General features: G+C 35.8%; 1 protein-coding gene across 3 annotated transcripts; it reads right to left on the bottom strand.

Annotated features, from left to right (window-relative positions):
• Nucleotides 1-5837: 5837 nt before the first annotated feature.
• On the bottom strand, nucleotides 5838-22989 carry EMB25 (DEAD/DEAH box helicase). 3 transcript variants are annotated; one of them, XR_016113383.1, is made up of 18 exons: nucleotides 22456-22989; nucleotides 22171-22346; nucleotides 21919-22032; nucleotides 21279-21387; nucleotides 21095-21181; nucleotides 19407-19525; nucleotides 14971-15145; nucleotides 14225-14824; nucleotides 13870-14148; nucleotides 12580-12786; nucleotides 12002-12367; nucleotides 11595-11831; nucleotides 10045-10265; nucleotides 7882-7981; nucleotides 7576-7722; nucleotides 6709-7008; nucleotides 6291-6414; nucleotides 5838-6112 (listed from the first exon to the last, which is right to left on the bottom strand). XR_016113383.1 is itself a non-coding variant. In XM_088986647.1 (16 exons), exons 1-16 carry the CDS (start codon nucleotides 22972-22974, stop codon nucleotides 6910-6912), a joined length of 3555 nt encoding a protein of 1184 aa, XP_088842773.1. In that variant the 5' UTR covers nucleotides 22975-22989; the 3' UTR covers nucleotides 6546-6909. The 3 variants fall into 3 exon arrangements, 1 of the variants encoding a protein (XP_088842773.1); XR_016113382.1 differs by having other exon boundaries at nucleotides 5838-6414; XM_088986647.1 differs by lacking the exons at nucleotides 5838-6112; nucleotides 6291-6414 and having other exon boundaries at nucleotides 6546-7008.
• Between the last annotated feature and the right edge of the window lie 147 nt (nucleotides 22990-23136).

Genomic DNA, 23136 nt, shown 5'->3' with positions numbered 1-23136 from the left:
ATTAGACCTGTTCATGGCTGGGCTTCGGCCCTGACTTTCCACTGTATTAGGCCGGGTGCATTTAAATTTTGACAAAAACTAAGTCCGAGTCCAGCCCATGAACAAGTCTGTTCAAGACTTCTGCACGGTCTCCCTGTCACCTCTCTCTTTACCCAGGTAAGTGTTAGCACATAAGAACGCTGAAAGCATGCTTACCCATCGAAATTAAAACGAACTAGGCCTTTGTATCACCACTTTAACTATTGAATTATCCTTAAACCACAGAAAACCATAAAAATCCAGATTGAAAGAAAAGGGGTAATTTGAAGGGGGGAGATTCTCAATTCATGCTGAGATGTGCATGTGGGATGCTCTTTATGGGGCGCAGATGTGATCTCAACGCCATACCGCCCACGGGTAAGTTGTTTACCCATGTTGTGAGAAGGTATCAGTTAGCCAGATAATTGATACTTTTTAAATATTCTATTTTCCGTAGGATCATATACCAAAAAATGAACAAAGGTATTGTGGTCAATTTTTCGATTGACCAACACCAAGTCACCAACTTACCTCAGCTAAATACGGCAAGGCCAAAGAGCTTTTTGGAACTTTTGTACAGTTTGGGTCGGACGACACTGCTTCTGCGTTCTGCGCGTCACAAGCATGGTGGAACTTTTGCATAAGCATTGACCATTAAAGTATTAACAAACCATGAGATGTCAATCACCTAATGTTAGAAAGAACGTCAGTCCAACTTGATTATATATCGCAGTAAGACTTTTTTTTTTCTTTCTTGTTGACCAATTTTGCCCGAGGCAACAATCAAGAGGAAAGGTTGAAAGGTTGAGGTATTTAAAAGCCATTCTGGGTGTAGGTAAGCAGCCATTCCAAATGGAGCTGTAGTTTTGGTTTAGGGATATGGTTTTTAAAACCAGATCAGACCAGAAAAACCGGGAACCGGTTAGGTGATTGGTTACGTTTTACCCCAAAACCATTATTTCCCCAAAAATTGTTGATTTGGTCAGCAAACTACTGACCCGGGTGGTCAAATGTTCGAACCATTCAACAGTTTGGTCGTTTTTTTTTTTTTGTCAAAATAGGCCATCAGTTCGGTTCAAAAAATTTGACCGTTCAACCTAGGAACCGGACCCCTGACCGGTTTGTTGTCTAGTTCAGTTTTAAGAACCAGGACCACGGATAAAGTAGCAAAGTTGTTGAATTTCTTTGCACGCGACAGATGTTGGAGGTAGGGCTGCAAGTCGGGTCAGGTTTTGCCAGGTTTAGGCCAACCCTAGCCTAACCCTAAGTTCTAAACCCCAACCCTAACCCTAACCCAACCCAACCCAACCCGAAGTCAATTTCGGCTTGGGTTGGGCCCAACCCAACCTTCTTCCCATTCTTTAAAACCTCACAGAATTTCTCAATTTTAGATCTTAACTCAACTTTCACTACATATATTAATCCTATGTTTCTTTAGTATTTGTTTATTGACGTTATTTTTTTGTTCTTTTAGTACAAAATTCAGAAAAACAAGTGTTAGAAATGACTATAGTTTATTATGAGTTATGACTTATGATAGATCTTTCTTGGGCAGCAAACAACATAGAGGAGATGAAGAATAAAATTTTCATAAAAATAAAATAATGTTATTAAGGTTTTAGTCTTTCTGATTAGGATTAAGTGAAGTGATTATCTTGAAAGAAATACATGATACTATGTGGTGGGGGCTATACAAATATCATGCATCTAAACAAATCAATGTATGTTATATATTACATATAACATATATTTATATATGACATGTACTATAAAGTCGGGTTCGGGTTGGGTTGGATTAGCTAAGGGGTCAACCCTAACCCTAACCTAAACATCAACCTGACCCAACCCAACCCAACTTTTTCAGGTTTGATTAGGGTTGTGTTCGGGCCAACCTGGCCCAAGTTGCGGCCTTAGTTGGAGGCTTTGATTCAGTTGTTTCACCACAAGGAAGGGCTACAAACTGTCATAGCAAATGTGGGTTGAAGCCCAAGGGTTCTACTAGAGACTACTACTTTGTATTTCCATTCAACCCCAAACTTTTCTTATGTGGCAGGTTCAAGCGATGATGAAACCATTGCCATGTTTTTCCTTCTAATTCTCTACCCATAACCCATGCCACAAAGTCGTTCTGACTTCTAAGGGATATTCGGTCTTAAGACTAAAAATAGAAAGTCAAAAACAAAACTGAACAAACGAGTTTTACTTGTTGGTTTTGCTTATTATATACTGTGATAATTGAGGGTGGATTCAAACCAAGCCGAATACTTGGCTATTCGAGCTCAACTCATAGGAGTAGTATCAGGTTCAAGCTTGATTCGAGCTAGAGACTTGAGGTTGAGCTTGCTCGGTTCATAGCTCACAAGTTCTAGCTTGTTATTATGTGTGTGTGTATATAATAAAAATTATTTATTTAATACTAGGATCGTGAGCCTCACGAGTCGAGCTTCATTGGCCTCGAGCTAGACTCAATTAGCAAATGAGCCTATATATCAGGCTCGAATTCAGCTCAAAGCTCGGTTTAGACCGAGCTAAGACAAGCTCGAATAGTTCGTGAAAGGCTCAGCTCATGGCCACCTCTAGTGATCACTATGGATGATTGGTTGGCAGCTCCATTCTTTGAGTAATGTAAATGTAAATATGTTGCAATTTCAACCATTTGATTAAATTAAATCTTTATATATATAACTAGTGGAGACCCGTGCAATGCATGGGATTTGTTAAGCAAAAATTAAACAATAGAAATACATAGGAGTATATAATTGTTTTATATTTTAACTTTTTAATAACTAATCCGATCGAACTTGACTCGAGTTGGTCGATTTTCTAGTATTTTCGATCGGCTTTGGTTTAGTCAATAAATAGTGTAATCTCAAATAATAGTTTAACCTCTAATAAATATTAATCAATAAATTATAAAAAATACATAATTACTAAAAATGTATTTATAACAAAAATACAATAAATACGATAAATTAAATATCAAAAGTTAAACAATAGTTGTTTAATATCCAATAATTATTGACAATTTACTGTTAAATAAAAAAATAAATAGATTTATAAATAATTATTGAAAACATATTTATCAAAAAATACAATAAATAATTACTGAAAATAAAGTAAATATTAATTTTAGTATATATAAATATATATGAATTACTGAAAATAAATTAAATATTAATTTTAGTATATATAAAAATATATGAATATGCACTATTATTGTAAAATCATTACTAAAGAATATTATTTTTTTGAAAGTTGTTTTCTATAATTATTAATTGATATTAGTGGAATTAGTTATTTACAATATTATTTAGTTATTTAAATTTTTAAAATATAAACTATTTATAGAACTTAATTTTGAAAAATATTAAATTTTTATTAATATGAATAATATGAAATCTATTATAATTATTTTTCTTCTAAGATTTTTTTAATTTATTACAGAATTTCATTATTTTAACTATTTAAAATTTAGTCATGTTAAATATTTCGCTATTTAAACATTTAAATAATATGTAAATTATTTAAAAAAATCATTATTTGAACTTTATTTATTTTAATGTTATTACATAATATTAAATATTTTGTTATATAATTATTTAGATATTTTTAATGTTTTGTTATTTAAGATGCTTAGTTATTGAAATATTTAAATAACATTTTAATTTTTAGTGCTAAATTTTATTATTTGAATGACATTTAAATTGAATAATTCATAAAATTATAAATTATATTGCTACTACATAATTTCATGACGAATTTTTGTAAAAATATAGAATTATTAATAATATGAATATTATTAAATCTATTATAATTATTTTTTGTGTTTTGAATAAATATTTTAAAGTCATAATATAATTTTGCTATAATATTTAAATAATTCAAAATTTTTTTAATTAAAACTTTTTTTAGATAGATGTAGATAAAAAGTGGGAGAGAGGATAAATAGGAATCAGAGATAGTTTAGGAGGGAATCTCTCTAGTAAATTAGAGATAATTTAAGAGATAGATAGGAATTAGAGACAATTTAGGAGAAAGTGGGAAAAAGTGGTACCACTTGGCTAAACAATAGGAAATCCCTATTTCTTTATGGTTGTTAGCAAGGTTCAAAAACTTGTTACTCAGCCGATAGGTATCGTATTGGGAACACCACGATATGCCCCTATAGAAAGTGTATCGGAGTTTTGACCATTTCAGGGAGTGGAGAAACCTTAACCCCCCCCCCCCTCGAACCGTATTTGAAAAAAAAAACAATATTGATACTGCCTATGTTATTTCTTTATTGGTTTAATAAGTAGTTATATAAAATAAAAAAAAATAAAAAAGGGGCTTAGAGCAAAGAGAGAGGCATAATGACATGAAATGTGTTGCTATATAGATAGATAGATTTTATTACGGTTACAGGTGCCCACCTGCCCAGACACTGTTGCTTTGAGTTATTCTTCTCTTTCCCCTTAAATATCAATCCGAAATCCGATAAAAACACGATAGGTCACCTTGTATTGGGGTAATTAGTTATGTGCGACATTGACCAAATTACTCACCATGAACTACTCAGACCCTTTAGATTCTAACAATCTCCTAGAATTGACTTAACAGTGCACTCGCTGTGGACCGGACAATTTTCATTCATTGAGGAGATGAAATGCTAAGAAAAGTCGAGTGGATACAATATATAATAGCAGGGACACTTTAGGTATATTAAGGGGCCCAATGCTTCTGTCTTTTTTACTACGCGCGTTGCATGGGTGTCACTGCTCAAGTTTCTCGCCTCATCTCATTGATTAGTATCGATGTCATTTCTGCTAAGATGTTTCTGCCAAGTTAGCACGATGCAGGCATTTTGCTTTCTCCCTGTTTCTTTTTTTTTCTTTTTATTTGATTGAACGTTTCCTACCCATTTCAAACAACACTGAGTACCTAGGACTCTAGTGATGCCACTTTTGAAGAAAACATCATTTTAATGTTTCTTGCAATAGGGACTGAGGTTACCACTTTGGCCACTGGTTTCCAAGTCAGCGGTTAGACCGTCTGATTCGAACAGATGGTCCATTCCAACTTTAAAAAAAATTAATTAATTAATTAAAATAAAAAATTAGTCAAAAACCATTGCCCAGGTCAAAGATCAAAGATATTAATAGTTTGACCACCCAACCAATCACTAACCAAATCAACAGTTCTTTGACAAAGACAGTTAAGGATAAAACTGAACTGGTTGCCTTAACAGTTCCCAGGCTGAACGGTCAGTCCATCCAGATCAACGAAAACAATGACACGGACAACATTTTCTTGTGATGACTAATGATGCCTAAATGGCACTAAATATCAATTTGATATTTGCATAAAACCATGGATAACTTTACCAAATTCCAAGGTGCGGCCATTGCCTAACGGCATTAATACCAAATATAGCCCTAAATATCATCACATCTTCCTATCTAGATGTCTGCGATAGATCCATGTATTACTCTCCTACCACAAGAAAACTGGACCCCCCCCCCTCGGGTAAATGGTTTGAAAAAACAAAAAGGAAATTACAAAATTATATAAAATATTTATTTGAAATTTGAAACTTGAAACCAAAAACGTGTTATATAGAGGGTACATGCATGATTTGTCTTTCTTAAACAAAGGAAACCGCCATGTCAGCACAACCCATATTATTTTTGCTGATGTTGAAGTAGCATTTATTTTAAAAACAAGTCATACATATTGGCAAACACTCGGGGTTTTGGTTTCAAAAACACAATTTGCTTTGATAGTTTGGTGCAGTGTTTCATTAGCATAGTATTTTTTTTATTGATTTCATGAAGCATATATAATTCTGATAGAGATTCTAATCAATTGGATAAAATCAGTATATCTTTTTTCCATAGAAAAAAAAAATATATATATATATATATATATATATATATATATTCATATTAAAGCAAACCCCTAAGGCTGTTCATGATGTGCTTTACCTGTCATCATCAACAGGTCATCAATCAAATCAGATGTCCATCTCAGGGGCATCTTTGGTTCAAATTGGTTGCTACCTCCCTCATCGTAACTAGTTAAAATGATCTATTCAATCGATCCCAACTAGCTCAGGCTGAAGGAAAGAGGTTTAACAAGGATTAGCGTTGCCAGTCTCAAAACTGACAGTCCACACCTGGAAAGTGGAAACACTACATAACATGCGTAACAGTGTGACGCTGATCCAAGCAATAGAGTTTTATGTGTATGCAGATGCAATATGATAATTGTGCAGTATGAATAGTCAGACTTACGTGGGTAAAGTTGCCCAAGGCTGAGGCCCTAGCCCATGCCCTACCAAAACTATCTCAACTCATAATTTGCAGCCTATGCCCCACCCAATAAGGTGAAAATAGTTGGTTCTGACTGAGTGCAATCCTACAGCACACAAGAAGTCTGTTAGTGTCGAAACCCTGCAGAAGAAAACCATGGCTAAGAAAACAATGGACAATTCCGCCAGTTTATAAAAGCTGTTAGACCTAATCTCAAAGAAGGATGCCAAAAGGACAGACGTCAATATTACCCCAGAAATATTTTCATTTACTCAAACTAAGAAAGGCTAATAAAAATGGAGGATTTTCTGCAGTTAGATGGAATATGCAATACATAAGTATGAAAAAGCCTCCACTCTTTGGCAAACAATATGCAGACAGTAGCTTTCCAATTACTTACAAGGTCATCCAGCCATGTTAGATACAAATATTGCTTTATCTTCCACCAGCACCTCAGGCCACAGTAGCCATCATAATAGCTTTAGAAAGACTCAAAAGTTCAATCAACCAATTCCACATAATTCGTGAGCAGACCATGGCATTGGATGATAGCTTGACAGGAACAATATTTATAATGGTAACTTCATAGTGGTTCATGAAGTTATCCAGCAAGTTCGCTTATTGGTGGACGGTCCATGACATTTGATGCAACCATTGCATTGTTTTGCAGTACTGGATCAATATCAGGCAATTTGGGGATCTAGAAAAAGAATGATTGTCAGGTGAAGTCAGAAATTCAATAAAGAAGTCTAAATGATCCAACTGTGAAATACTGAAACAATTTTAAGTACTTGACTAGCAAACCTGCTTCCTACACATAAATACATAACTGTAAAATTCTGGTGTTTCCTTCTGTCTGAATGAAATGAAATTTTTCAAAATTTCCAACGTAATTATTTACTATGTATATATTCATTTATTTTATATCAATACTTCATTATGTTTCTTCTATACAAACACTAATAAGCCCTTGTTTAGGACGGTTAATGCCATCTGTGGAGAAGTCAAATACTAAGTTGGGTAATAGGGCTGATCCAGAGATTGCCCTGCCCAGAAGAAGGTTCAGATCTGCCATAGGATTCCTCCACATGGCTTAATCGGTGGGGTTTTTCCTAGTGAGCTTCTTTGCTTGAACCTGTTAGAAAACCTTTTTCATACTAAAGTAGGAAAAGAAAAGGAAAATTAACACTACAAACACAAAGTCATGGGTGGATGCAGAGAGATATACATGCATACACGTAATATGTTACAGATAAATTGTACATACCTGAGCCAATAGATCAATTGTTCTTCGTAAGAGGCGAGCTAAATCTCCTTCATCCATTGCGCAGTCCATCATAATTTCCCGCCAAGTTAAACCAGAAGCCCAGGCTTCAACCATTCCAGAGAATTGACTATCTAATTCACAAGGTATCTACAAAAACGAAAGCATGGTTATCTTGTTAACTACTTGTATTGCAACTTCTATCAAAACAAGAACGAGTTATTTTTACCTGAATAACTATAGAACCAAATTAAGTACAGGAAGGACACCGCTCATGCTTTTCAAAAAACAAAAAAAGAAGCAACTTACCTTTACTCCATGCTTTTCTTGAAGCTGCAAAAGGGAGCTCCTTTTCTCATCCAAAATCTTAATGATATTGATTACAGTATTTGAAGGTTCATATATGTAGCTGCAAAATTAAAATTTCAGGCACAAAATGATTTTCAACTTCCATTCATAGTAGTACACCTGCATTCTTCTACATAGCTATTGCAGTAATCATCTAATTTAGTAACATATACACAAATTAAGGATCCAATTTAATAACATATACACATGGTAGAAATTACGGATTGTAATCAATTTGTAATTTAGAGATTTCATGGACCACTGGCATATTGTACACAAACAGTATAGCAAAACTCTCCTCCCACCACTGCAAGTGATGCTTTGTTCTTCAAATAAGCAATACAGCTAGATCAAGAGCCTAGTCTCACTTTGAGGAAAGAAAATTTGACCCATCATTTTTTAGCTTATAAGGTTCAGTTGAGCCTGGATATGGCTAGTTTAATAAAAGACTCACCTAATCAGACAGACAGGCAACTAAACCAAAAACGAACTACTCATCAGCCTGGTACAACCCTAGGATCAGGTTACATAAAAACTTGCATCGACTGGACATCCAGACTGCTCAACCAGCAAACCCTTCTCCCAGGTCAGTCCCATCAAAGCAGTGAAATTCAGAAAATTGTATCCAAAATAAAAGCAAAAAAGGAACAAAAAATGCAGCATTATCAAAGAAAGGAGCATATGCTACAATGAGTTTGACTGTTAATTTTGTTTGAAGGGATCAAATACTGATCAAAATTAGCCTTTCTTGATGCTGTAAAGGCTTCAACAAGTATATGCTTCCAGAAAGCTATAAAAGTTGTAGAGAAGAACAAGAATAAAAACATACACATACGCTATGGCCACAACAGCACCAAGGCCAATTGACAGTTATCAGTTCTGAAACCATTTGAAAAAGCCCAGCATAAAGAGCAATTTTATCAAGAAACATTAGAAAATAAATTTTGCAGCAAAATAGTATTCCCCAAGAAATGCAGATTAAAAAAATACACTAATAATGAGCGCAGTAGACACAGGAATATCAGGGAATCTAAAAAAAACATAGAAATACTTCAGTAAAGCCACAGAATATGTGCCTCGATAAGATTGGCATTTTAACATTTTTCAGATTATTATGTACCATCCATTTCCTTTCTTTTGGTGTTTCTTTTTCATTGCCTTGGCATTTTCTGTAAGCTTCTTACACCGACACATTTTATGGTTTGCTTCCCTTGTGCCTTGCCTGTTTCTGACATGGTTTCATCTCACTAGATTCCTTCTGGATTAACCCTATTTTGTTCTGTTTTGAGTTTTGACTCATTCTTACATTCACAGATGATTATCTTGAGCAATATTTTCACCCAACACTTTTTCAAGAATAACCTCATTTACATGCCCTACTTGTGGAGCCTAATAAGTTGTACAGTAAGATTGTTATGCTTTTCTATTGTGATCTTTTACTAATTGGCTTGTAAAGAGACAAATTTATAGTGCACAGAAAGGTGTCTCTAAATGGTAAATATAGGAATAGGTGTAGGTAGAAAGTTTTTTTTTGCTGAAAATGGTAATTTCTACAAGACTGGCTATGCTCAAATCTACAACTTCTCAGATCCCTAAAAAAATAAAAAGTTAAACAGAAGGCCCAGAACTGAAAATTACAAAAACGCCACTGATTACTCTCACTAATAGAGAACTCAAATATCTCCAAAACTACTAACCAGATCGATAGGGATTCCCCTCTTTGTTTTGGCATGCCCTAGAGAAAGTTTGAATTTTGGGCCCATTGGAACCCCATTGAACCCACAAAACAATCTCCAGATATCTTTAGGCTTCCCTCTAACTTGGAATTTTGCTTTTTGGCTTATTTTTCTTCTTGTGGAGGTGCACTGCAACTGCCTCTGTACACATGTAGCGCAAATGAAAAACAGTAATTTTCTCATTTTGGTATACTACTATACTTCGCCAGTTTACCTGGAGAAAAATTTTGGCTATCTTTTTATTATTTATTTACCAATCTATTTATTTATTTATCAGTAAATTTTGGCTATCTTATTAAACCATAGAAGTGAGTCGAAAGCAGCATACAGACCAAAAATCAAAAATAGAAAGGAATGCACACAATGCAATGAAAAAAAATGACAATACCTGTTATTTTTCCAAGGACGAACTTTGATTCCATCTGAAACTAGACTACCACAAACTGCAGCAAGTTGTGCAGGCTTTAATTCTAGTAAAATTCTATTCCGGAGCACCATTGCAAGCCAAAGTTCATTTTCTCCTCGAATTGCTGCTGCTGTTTCACCAAGTGGAAATATCATATGTGTATTGATATCCAATGCTCTGGCTTCATGTATAATGTTGCTGATCTGGTAGACATAGATGTTCTCAAAGTCAAAATGCATATGGGCCAAGTAAAATGTACTTTTGGGTGCCTATCATTAGTTGTTTCTTTTTAAAAGGTAAAGTAAATTTTATTCATGATGAAAAAATCATACAAGAAAGGGAAGGATCAAGAAATATAAATCCCCAAAGGGACTGAACAAAGCTCCCACAGATTGACAGAATTAAGCACCACAAACATGTTCTGATTACAAAACACAGGGACGGCAGAAAGCCAAGAAGCAAGTCTGGCTACAATACACTGGATCAGCACCTCCAGCCTCTCATTTCTGATAATTCTGTCATTCCTCTCAGACCATATAGAGCTGATAACTGCAGCTGGGATGGCTGTATCTTTTGGATGACATCAACAATAAAAGATAATAATAAACAAAAAGACAAATAAGCATGTCTGTCATGCATGTGAGGAAAAATAGGAAATAATACGGAATATATTTAAGCGAGAGAGAGAGGGGGGGGGGGGGGGGGGAGGGGGAGGCAGGTGATGCATTTTCCAAGTCCCACTCCAGGAGACAATGAAATTTTAATAACACAAATATCTTTATCTTTCTAACCCAAAAAAAAAAAAAGTTAACTTGCAGAATATTTTGCATGTTCCCAAAATTTGAAAAAAAAAATCAGCAGTGAGCATTGAAGCTGGCATATTGAAACAACTGAAGAATATTTTGCATGTTTCCAAAACTCAGTATTCCAACAGCATTTACACTACCATTCTTTTCAACCATGCAGTGTAATTTGATGGCATTAAACGTTAAAAGTTTCAAAATGCTGCTTATTTCTGTTGGTTTGAGGGGTCAGGATTTAAATTAGCCCCATAAAAAACCACTTTTTTGTTCCAAACCAAAGAAAAGAAAAAAGATAATGGTGCAGACACAAATTTTCCCTTACACTCAGTTTGGAAGAGGTACAAATACAAATATGTAGAGTGCAAAACCTTGTTTTTTGTATTATTTTGTATACATTTGTACTGTACATATTTGTATTTGTACTGTTTCCAAACTGATCCTTAATGACAACAAGGGGGAGTATTAAAAGAGGAGAGGCAAAGTCCCATGAACCTATAGATGCAAAAGCACATTAAGAACCAGAAAGAGGTTTCCTCGACATAAACCAAAAAACCAAGAAAAAACCAAAAAAAAAAAAATCAAAAAAGGGTACTGCATGTATAAGAAGCAATATGTTGGTTGGACACAATAAATTGTATTAATGCAATACAAGGGAATACTTTCTTGAGTAATAAGAGAAGTGCTATAAAAAATATTTGGTTTTTAAAGGAAACAATATTTTATTGATACCTGCAGGAATTCCTTCCAACCAGATGGTTCAATTTGCTCTATTCGAGTAATTAGACGATCTGCTCTAGCCTTCAAACGTTCAATCTTTTCCTTGGAGAAGTTAGTCATATCTATGATCTTTTGATATTCTTTAAAGCCTTCAGTACGTGGAATCTTTTTCTTCAATCGGGAAACCCTATTCCTTTGCTCCTTGTACAGCTCAACAGCATCATGATATGGTTGCGACATTTGCAGCACCTGACAATTGGAGAAAAAAAGGCTAAGCATCTACCATGAATTGTCGTAAATCTCTTCCAATTGCAACACCAAAGCCAATAAATTAGTAACCAATGCAATGTAATATTGACCCAACAAAATAAATACAAAAGAAAAATTAAAATGAAAATTCCATAATTGCATAGATCCACCTCATCATCATCTGAAAGGCTGCTAAGGACTGGAACATTTAAACTCCAAGACCATGTATCAAGGGATCCTTCCATGCTCCACAAGCCTCCAAGTTCAGAATTAGCAAGCTTCTCCCACTGTACTTCTTCCTTATCAAGAAGAGCCTTCATAATTTCCCGAGGCAAAGCATCACCCTGAGCTAAAGGAATATTAGGAAAGCCAGTCCTATAAACTGTTTTAACCCACTTCTCTGTAAAGAGATACCAAGAGTTATCTGAACCAAGGGCCACATAATAAGATGGTTTAGCATCAAAGTGTCCTCCAGCATCTCCAGAGTGTAATTCTGTTCTGATGGTAGTTTGCATTAAAGAATCATCAGCACAAATCTGCCATTTAGAGAATGATCAACAAACTTGGCTATGATCTAACAGGAATGAAATGTGAGAATGAAACATGACAAAAAGGGAAAAACCAAAACCCTAATTAAAACAAAACTTCATGCACAAAGAAGTTCCAACTTTAAAGCAAAATACAGGTTCAATTATCATTTGCATCTAGTAGGGACAAATATATACAACAAGAAACTGCCAACTCTCACCATGCTCTTCATTCTTGAACCAGAAAGGGAATCAACTTTCCCCAGATAAACAGCAGGGACTAAGTGTTGAACCCCATCACTATCTTTATACTGCAGACACACAAAGGGTAAGTGTCCATTTTCCAGCTCCTCCAATAGAGGAGTTAAAGATGCAATTCTCTCTGATTCCATTCTTTGTCGCAGCTCTGTCCGAAGTCGCTTCTCTGCCTGAGAAAGAAATGCAAGCATCCTCAAAAGATGATACAAAAAATAAAGGCTACCAATATTCTAGCAGTTAACTGAGGCAGGATGGGAGTCAATAAGACTGATCTAGATTGGGGCATACCTGGTCTTGGTGTTAATATGCAACTGTTTTCTTTCTACAGACTACAGTACAAGTATGACAGTATCGGTCTTTGGCTTATTTTTTATCTGTCCTCTCCCGGGGCTGTTGGAAAGCATTGGTGTGCCATCCATTTAATGTGAAATCTCTGTTAATGATATAAAATAACAAATCCATATATACATCTTTTGGATTCAACCATCATAAAGTACAGTTTCAGCAAAATGTCTACTTGCCTATGCAAATCTAATAGCACCACATGGAAAGATGCATAAAAACCATAGGTTTGGCTATTCTTCATTTCATCATTCTTGAGGTTTGTAAGATACAAAGCTCTAAGTTGAATCAAGAGGCAAACTGCACTGGGCCAAGCTCCTGGGTATATACAATTGTCTTTTTTTTTCCTCTTTTTTTCGCCACATATATATATATATATATATAAATAAGTGTAAAATTCCAGGTCAGCCTAGACCCAGCCCGGGCTAAAACAATCAGCCCTCTTCCTAAAGCTTGAGGCATGAGTAAGCATTTGCATGCCTAGATGAAGTAAGGTACCATTTTTGGGAATATATATATATATATATATATATATATTATATAAGAAAATGAAAATCTAGATTGTGAAAGAAATAAAATCTAAAAGCCCATTTAACTCAATTGGTTAGAGTGCCATGTTATTAATATGAAGGCTGCATAGTTATAGGTTTAAGTTCTATCAATCTATGTAGGTTAAACTATTTGAACACTTACAACCATGGTTACAACTTATATATGAAATTACCTGTTAAAATCAAATTTAATAGTAACTCATCAAAACATAAGAAGAAGGCAGGTGAGGCACAATTGGGTTTAAGTGAGGAGCACCTGATAAAATGAGTCATCTATAAGCCTAATGCATCAAGCATGCCTTTTAAAACATGAGACAGAGATTGTCAAGACCTGAAAAAAAAATGGACTTATGGAAGTACCCGTAATTCCTCCTGCAGATCAGATATTTCCCTATATGCGATTGCAGAGAGCTGCTTTCGGACCTTCCTATCAACAGCATCATCACTAACTTCTGAAGTTAACACCTCAATCTCTTTCTGTATTTTTGTGAGCTCCTCTTTGGATGCAAGCATGACATTGCTCCCAACATAGTTTCCAAAGCTTTGCTCAACTAGCTTCCTAGCTTCTTCCAACGTTCGTCCTGCTTGAAAATGTTTCATGTCCTCTGATTCCTTCAATCTGCGAGTGATTTTTGCACCCTGTGTGGCACTAACTATATCATTTTCTGAAATACATCAGAAGATATCAGCTCATGATTATGATATATGCACTTACTGCAAGAAGATTCAGAACCATTCCATAAGAAGCAGTAAACTGTGAAACAAGAGGATCCACTCCAGCAAAAAGAAGCTTGCAGCACTCTTCTGCTCCTTCATAGGGAGTCTGAACAAGAACCACATGACCCCTTTCATCAATACCTCGACGTCCAGCACGTCCAGCCATTTGAAGCAGTTCATTTGAACTTAACTGGATTCGTCCAGCTTCACTCCTTTTACTGAGAGATGAAATAACAGCAGTCCTAGCAGGCATGTTAATTCCAGCAGCAAGTGTTTCTGTAGCAAAGACAACCTTAACAAGTCCTTGCTGAAACAGCTCTTCAATAAATGACTTCCACAGGGGTAGACAGCCAGCATGGTGTGCTGCTACACCTTGCAGAAGGCCCTTTATAGCAGTCTCTCTAACTGCATCCAGATGTTGTATATGGAACTTCTTCAAAGCCAGCTGAACTTCGCCCATCTCACACTCATCCAAAAGTTTGCAATCTTCAAGATACTGAACAGCTGCATCACATCCTTTTCTGCTAAAAATAAACCAAATAGCTGGCAGCATATCCCTTGCCCTAAGTTGCCATAAAGTATCTCTAATCTGAGGAACCTGGAAAACAACAATGTTCTTATGTCAGAAATTTGCAATAAAAAAAAAACGAAAGAACAAAACATGTCAAAATAACCCCAGGATAAGCATTTCACAAATGAAGATAGCCAACCAAAAAATGCCAGGAACTAAAAGCAAACCCATACTTGTGAACGGCGGATTGTATTTATGTCATTATTTGACAGTGCTGACTGTCCATACATATTGATACTTCTGTAATTCTCGCTTTCACGTCTTCTTGAGCTTCTTCTTCTAGATTTATCATCTTTGTAAGGTTCTACTCCAGAAGTAGAAAATTGTAAATAATTGAGTGACAACTTCCTGTTCCAACACATACGAAATCGTAAATACTGCTGAGTTCCAAGCAATGGGTTCCAGGACAAAGAAATGGCAAATAAAAATAAGGCCACAGTCATGTGATACAAATTGATTATACTTGATTTCATAGTGCATATAGAGCCACTGGAAAATTAAAATGCACCCACTCTTATTGAACATCTTAAACATGATAACAATGAAAAAATCTATGGCGGTCAAATGTATCTAAATCCATAACCAAGAAGTGAAGTCCTTAATCAGCAACTGTCATTGCAAAACCATATGCAGCTCCTTGTGAAGAGTGTGTTCATACATACATATACATATGCATATGTATGTTTGTGTTATTTCATGTCAAGAACAGTGGTGCAGAGTGATTTGAAGATCTAAGTTTTAATTTTAAACAGAACAATGAAGAATGACCATTGGTGAAGATGGAAAGGTGCCTGTTCTCAGAATCAAGATTCAGTTAAAATATGACATAATTGTAAAATATGCCATACTTATATATGATCTTAGATGCATTAACTGGGTATCTCAGAGTCTCAGACACAATATCATCTGTATCAAGGACACTTCATCTTCTGTTATCTGGCCACAAAGACAACTACCAAAATTCAAATAAATACATGTCAGACACATGCCAAAACTTCTAAAGCATAACAATCATATCTTTTGTTTCAATTATTACTAGAATTTTATTCATATAAGATTTTAGATATGCAAATCTCTACATAGAAAAAAGTACATTACTCAATCGTATTAAGAACCAAATTCAGAATATACAAATGAACTTTACTGACATGTCTGTGTTTCAAGTTTTCAAAACTGTTTTAGATATGTCCTTATCCCAAAGGAAATGGCATATAATACTTATTTCATACCTGTAAGCTGCAATAAGTAATATGTTATACAGAACTGGATAATTCACACAAGTACAATGGCATCTGCAATGGTGCATATGATGAATTTGGACAACCAAGCCAAACTTCAGTTTGACTTTTGGACTGATTTATTGACTGGTTATGACATAATCCTACTAGTTTGCTTATGATTATCCTAGCATTATATATAAGATCAGCAGCATTGCTTTAGGTTCACAACAATCAGCTAAATCCAACCAATTTCAAATCAAAACCTCTCTCTACTATGCCAGCTTGCCAAACCAGCAAGAACTGAAATTGACATGTCATTCAAAGTTAAATCAGCAACCACATACTTTCTAATTCTCATGATTATCCAGGGTTTCTTTTCTCAATATTGAAATTTTATGCTGGAATCTGGGATTTTATCAAAAGTAAGCTGAAGATGTGGTTGTTACAGAAAACCAGAGCACTTTTGCTTGGTATCTTAATTTTCCTCTCAGTCATTTATCTTGTTCCATTTGCTTTATACATCTATAATTATTTGTCACTGTTGTGTGCTTTATTGTTTCTACTTATATTTTTATGAGGAGTAAAATGTGCATTCTATCAATCTAGTACCTCCAAAGAAAACACCTTAGTTGTAGAAGTAAGTAAAGTAGATATGTTGTATTTTAGCACAGAAAGTGTTGTTGCCTATGCACCTTTGTAGTGCACACTAGGTCATTAGCATGCATCTGCATTACTATAACATACATAACATTGTTAACATAATGCATGACAGAAGCTAGCAAGGGGGGATAGATAACATGGTCAAAGGATAGAAAAGAAAATGAAAAATAGAGCATTTTATACAAATCTGTGCATACACAATAGAGAAGAAAAAGAGAATGTTAAGCTGGAAAACAATCCAATCATTACCATATTTCCTGTCTGTGTTTGTTTGAAAATAATTGAAGTTTACTCTTATTCTCCCAATTATAAAACTTCTTAGCCTGACCATTTCATTTATAAGCTATACATTAGCAACTAATTTTTTACCCTGTATTGACCATCCCCACTGAAATGCTAGAAAATACAGGTGTTTTTTTGTCCACTTTGAGGAAATTTAAATAACATGGATTTAAACCCAAATTACAGTCTCATAAGCCCTGAAGGAAGGAAGGAATTTTTTTTCCACAGGTCTACAATAGAGAATGCAGAACCTTGACAACTATGATTGGATGGGAATTTTCATCCATGGGATTTGGACCAAAGTAGGATATAGAGAAATGCATATTCCCAGGACAACCAATTGACAAGATTCCAGAGTTTGGCTGTAGGCCCAGAGTCTATTCTACCATGGCAGTCAAAATATAAATGCCTTTTCAGGTTCCCTCGAAATGATGAGAACCACTATAGAATCATGGGAATTTATGCATGGTTTCATATTAAATTTCCAGCCTCAATTTTTGGGTTTCCTCTTCTTCCCTTCAACTTAGCATAAGTAAAGCTCATTTGAGAAGGAAATATTATTTTATCTATAAACTAGTTATAAGCTATATGCTATACATGTAGATGTGAGATAAGCATCACACATAAATCCCAATTTCATAACAATGACTCAACATACACTTATCATCAAGGGAAGAAGAAGTAACTTTTAAGCTCATTGTTGCCAAAATCCTAGAGATAATAACTTCCTAAGCATTCATGGAAATTGTTATTTTTTTGGTAAATTCATGGAAATTGTTATTGAAGCAGTATCAGGTTTAAGAATTAACATTCATAAAAGTGAAATGTTTGCAGTGGGAGAAGGAAGAGATCTTCAGACTTTGGCGAGCTGTGTTGGGCGCAAAATTGGTAAACTGCCAACAAAATACCTAGGAATGCCTCTAGGGGAGAGATGTACCTCAAAGAAAAATATGGGATCTGGTGGTGGAGAGAATAGACAAGAAGTTGGCTCTTTGGAAGACTAAGTACTTATCAAAAGGAAGGAAGCTGATTCCAATCAAAAGTGTGCTTTCCCCCTTACCAACTTACTTACTTTCACTCTTCCCAATTCTTGACGATGCAGCAAAAACAATCAAGAAGAGAATGAGGGATTTTCTATGGAAGGGGTGGAAGGAGGAATACAAAATTCACTTAGTCAACTGGACTAAGGTTTTAAACCAAGGAAAGTTGGGGGCCTAGGGGTCAGGAAATTAAGAAAATTCAACTTGGCATGCCTGGGCAAATGGTATTGGAGATGGAATGAGCAGTCCAAGAGTCTATGGAGAAGAGTGTTTTTAGCTAAATATGGTTTGACCAATTTAGACTGGGACCCAGGAGAATCCAGCTTATCCTATGGGTGCTCAGTTTGGAAAGGCATTCAGAAATCAGCATCTGATTTTAAAAAGGAAATCAAGGTTGAATGGAAGGATTGGTGGTGTGGGGAGTGCCCTCTGAAAGAAAGATTCCCAACACTGTTTGAATTAGCCCAAAATAAGGACTGCCTAGTAGCTGAGATTTACTATCATGGTAGAACTACAGGAGACTGGTGTCCCATTTTCAGAAGAAATATGAATGATTAGAAAATACCACATTGGTTGGAGTTGATGTACACCCTTAGCTCTAACAAACCAGATCTCTCCAGGGCGAATAAAAGGAACTAGCTGGGAGATCACTCAGGGGTGTTCTCTGTTAACTCATTTTATAAATGCTTAAACAAAGAGAAGGGAACTTCCTTGAGCAGAGAATTTGGAAGTCAGTTGCTCCTCCTAAAGTTGCTTTTCTATTATGGACTACCACTCTTGGAAAGTGCCTGACAGCAGGCTCACTAGCAAAAAGGGGTTTGGTGGTGGAGCCAGGCAGATGTAGTTTATGCAGGGCAGCTTCAGAAAATGCAGAACATCTTTTCATTCATTGCAAACTTGCTAGCTTGATATGGGGAAAAGCCTTGGGGCTGTTTGAAGTTAACTTTTGTTTCCAAAAAGATCTGATCTCTTTGTTGGAGTGCTGGCAGCTTGAGGGTCTTTCCAAGAGATGGAAAGTCATGCTGGTAGCTTGAGGGTCTTTCCAAGAGAAGGAAAGTCTTGTGGGAAGTGATCCCAGCAGCAGTAATTTGGTCTATTTGGTTGGGAAAAAAAATAGAAGAATGTTTGAAAACAAGTGCAATTCGGAGGATACAATTCTAAAAAGCTTATGGGGAAGGATCTATTCTTGGTCCGCAATGCATAGACAGATAAAGGATATACCTTTCAGTTCTTTTTTTTTATCATAGAAATCGTTTTGTATCTAGATCAGATATGTAATCAGCTTTTGTTTTTCTCTCTCCTGTTTCAATTTCCTGTTGAGCAGGGCTCGTATATCTTTTGCTTCTTTTAATACATTACCAATTTCTCAAAAAAAAAAAGGATTGAGACAATTGACAGAAAAAGTACCTATTCATGCTGATTCCTTTCTCATTAAGAAGTGGCAACAAAGAATTCTTCATAGAAAAATGCCAGGTTAATGGAACTGGCCGTTTTGATGATGTCACCAATTCTGTTGTACCATGAATCTGGATAATAAGAAAAAAAAACATTAAAAGAGAATAATAACTAATAATACTAACCAATTGTTCCTTAAAAAATCTTGTAAATCTGACATACCAAAATGCAAATTCAATATTGGCATTGCTAGACACAAACATGAAATAGGCCATAAATGCTACATTAGTAATGGCCCAAACAAGTGCATGGTAAGATATTATGTAACAAATACACCTCAAATTATCATTTTCCACTGTACCAGACACCATAATGTTAGCTGCACATGGCAGAACTTCTATTCATGAGAGTCATTTATCATGTAATACCTGACATGTTAACTGTCATGTTCACTGGTGAAAGTGCTTCTAGGTTGAAGGATGTTAATCATACAATAGTGAGTAGGACTAGAGATGCACTCTCACAATTGCTTTTATATGGGTTCAACATCAATGGTGCGTGTTTTTTCAGATTGGGGTGCTATGATAACTATACCACCTTACCCATGTAAAAGCATTGGTGTGAGACTGACAGTACAACCGTAATTCTACCCACAAGAGTAGGATTAGTATTTCTCAAGATATATATTATATATTCTTTTTTTCTGTTCTTTTATTTTATTTTCTTTTTCTTCAGCAATAGATCATCAGACATAACTCCACCAAGAAATGTCAGTGTTTAGACACTTAAGTAACAGGAACTCGGAAACATTTAAGGAAGACTATTTGAATATCCACAGCATTCTTTGTTTGTTGTTTTCCCATTGCAAAGCTTCTACAATTACCTGAGAACTGAAGGGATGCCATCCAAACAAACTGACAACTTCCAGGACCAAAAATGACCGTTAAATAAGTCATTTATCGTTAGAAACAAAAAGCAACCAAAAGCTCTTTACCAACACATTATTATCATTTGAATGGACTGATGATTCAAACATTCAAACTTATTACCTTGTGAAAGAGCAGGTAACATGAATAACCAGTTACCCTGTTCCATCAAGAGCAAATATCTCATTCCATCAGGTCCAATGATCAGCTCATTTTAACAGTTTAACCAGGGAATATGTAAGGGTTAGCGAAAAGCAGGTTTATAGGAGCACACCCTCCAGGATAGATCCTGGGGAGTTTATGGGGTCTTTTTTTAGCAACAACGTTTATGAGGTCCTTTTCAGGGAACAGTGGTTGGTGTAATGGAGCATCCCCTTTGTGCCCCCCCCAAAAAAAAATAAATAAATAAATAAATAAAGCCAAGGTTTAGGTATGTACCCAGTCCACCTCTCCTAAGACCCCAGATTGAATCAACATTTGGTAATGACCTTTTTTATTGTATTGTATTAGTGCATGCAAATGAACTTGCATTTTTTCTGTGCCTCTCAAGTTCCTGTCCTCAATTCTCCTAGAGGGACTCGTATGCTGTATTTTTTTAGCTTCTTACTTTTCTCTGCGATGAAAGTTTTTTGTTATAAAAAAAAAAGTATGGTGCCCCATTTCATTCCAGATAAGCCAAACAAAGCCTAATCCATATCATGCAAGCATTATTACACTCCCTGAACTGGTATGCAGTTTTATAATCACTACATTGAACCAATACATAGATAATACCTGCCCAATCCAACCAGCCAGCTCATCAGGATTTGCCACTGTTGCTGAAAGGCATATAAGTTGAACCTCTTTTGGACAATAAATAACCTGGACTAATCTTAGTGTAATTAGACTGCTTAAGAACTGGGAAAGAAAAGAAAATAAAATGTCAAATAATAACCAGGATTACAAAGTGTGAACATACTATCTCTTCCCAAACTGTACCCCGAGATATGTCACTAAGATAGTGTACTTCATCCAAGACAATAACATCAACATGGAACAATCCGCTTCCTGAAGAAACCATTCCAATACTACAAAAAAGAGTAACAGTAAAAAGCCATCTTAACAGTACTATGTCAACATAATGAATGAAATAAACTTTTTGAGAAAGCGACTGCATTTGAATAAATTAACATTATAAACATCAGAATACAAGTAAAGTTGCTGCTACGGTGGCTTTGTGCCACTAAAAAGGGAAAAAGGTCTTATTTCCAGATAATGTAAAGTAAATAGAATCTTGTAAACCTCTAGCCCAAGGTTACATTAACCTGCTCGCAAAGCTCTAGGCTCTAGCACAAAATTGCATTTACTTGCTTGTAAATCTCTAATATAAAACTGCATTTACTTGCTTGTAAATCTCTAATATAAAACTGCATTGCAATAGAACATTGTAAAAACTTAAAATTTCAGATCCTTTCAACTAATAAGTGTTTATATACTCATTGGTTTTATGACTAATTGTCTTAGCTTACCCAAGAGCTAGATAACTATAAAATACAATCCACTAAGTTGAACTAACTAATAAATTATCAATTCCGATAAGAAACTATTAAAAGATGTACCTCTGATATAGCATATTGCGCAGAATTTCTGTCGTCATAATTAAAACCTGAGCATCTTTGTTAACTGCAGAATCTCCCGTGAGAAGACCAACATTGCTTTCACCAAACGTCTCGCTGAAATGACGGACACATCAAAATGATTTCTCTCAATTCTTTGTGACTCTTAATTTGGCACATCACAAGCTGATTAATTTGAAATACTCTACAGTCTTATGTGCAACGGCTGATTCAACAATTCCGTTTACTGCATACCGGAATTCTCGGTACTTCTGATTGGATAAGGCTTTCAACGGCGTTGTGTAAAAGAGTCTCCTTCCCCTAGCTACTGTGGCTGCTGCTGCAGCTTCTGCAATCAAAGTCTTCCCACTGCTTGTCGGTGCAGAAACCACAACTGATGAGCCTCTCAAAAATGCCTGTATAGCCAACCTCTGCACAAAGTTTATAACACTTATTGGCCTTAAATTTCAAAAACAAAAAGGGGGAAATTAAACATGCTCTGTGGGAATGCAAAAATAGAAGCATGAAACAAGAAAATACCTGAAATTTATCTATTCGGAAGTCGTAAATAGAAGCGAGTTCATCCAAATCGATAATTCCCTCTCCGAACTCTCGGACTTCTGACCGGAGCCTCTCAACTCTCTGCCATTTGTGCTCTTCGAACCGGGGCGACGTCGTTGGGATGGTCGAACTGGCGGTGTCTTCCACTGGTTCGTCTTCATCGGAGACGTCGACAGCGAATTCTTCATATTCATCTGCGGCTTCGTCATCTCCGTCGTCTGCGTCCGACAGTTGATTATCTACGGGGAAAGATGACCGCAGAGAATTAGGGAGTGGAAGAAAGAGAGTTGGACCTGTATTTGATGTGCGAACTGTTTGGGGACAAAGAAACCCTAATTTGCGAGTGCTGTTGTTGTGGGGATGAAGAAAAAGAGTAGCTTTGTGATTGAAAATGAGAGGGAAAAGGTGAGAGAAGTCTGAAGGATAGGAACACAGTGCAAGAGTCCGCATGGCGGGAATACTGCCATGGATTAGCATGCTTCCAGCCTTCCAGACCATATCTTCTACATGGGTAATGAACTTAGACCAGTCCACCCGGTCGATCCACAAAACCCGGGTGAACTCGATGTGACTACAAATAAACCCATTACCTAAACCTATGAACCCAAATTTGCATTGGGTTTTCCCACAGAACGCGCCCCAATCCCCACTACACATCCT

This window comes from Nelumbo lutea, chromosome 4, assembly GCF_056320005.1.
Source record: "Nelumbo lutea isolate HS-2025 chromosome 4, American lotus-T2T, whole genome shotgun sequence".
Taxonomy (NCBI): Eukaryota; Viridiplantae; Streptophyta; class Magnoliopsida; order Proteales; family Nelumbonaceae; genus Nelumbo; species Nelumbo lutea.
Note: the sequence above shows the minus strand (reverse complement) of the source record. Positions and strands in the feature narration are given on the sequence as shown.

Excerpts from the sequence above, each read along its gene's own strand:
- EMB25 (XM_088986647.1), bottom strand. The coding sequence starts at position 22,974 with ATGGTCTGGAAGGCTGGAAGCATGCTAATCCATGGCAGTATTCCCGCC. Across the intron at positions 14,149-14,224 it reads TGGTTCTGAATCTTCTTGCA|GGTGCAAAAATCACTCGCAG; the intron begins GTAAGTGCATAT and ends AGTGCCACACAG. Across the intron at positions 7,723-7,881 it reads AAGAAAAGCATGGAGTAAAG|ATACCTTGTGAATTAGATAG; the intron begins GTAAGTTGCTTC and ends TCGTTTTTGTAG.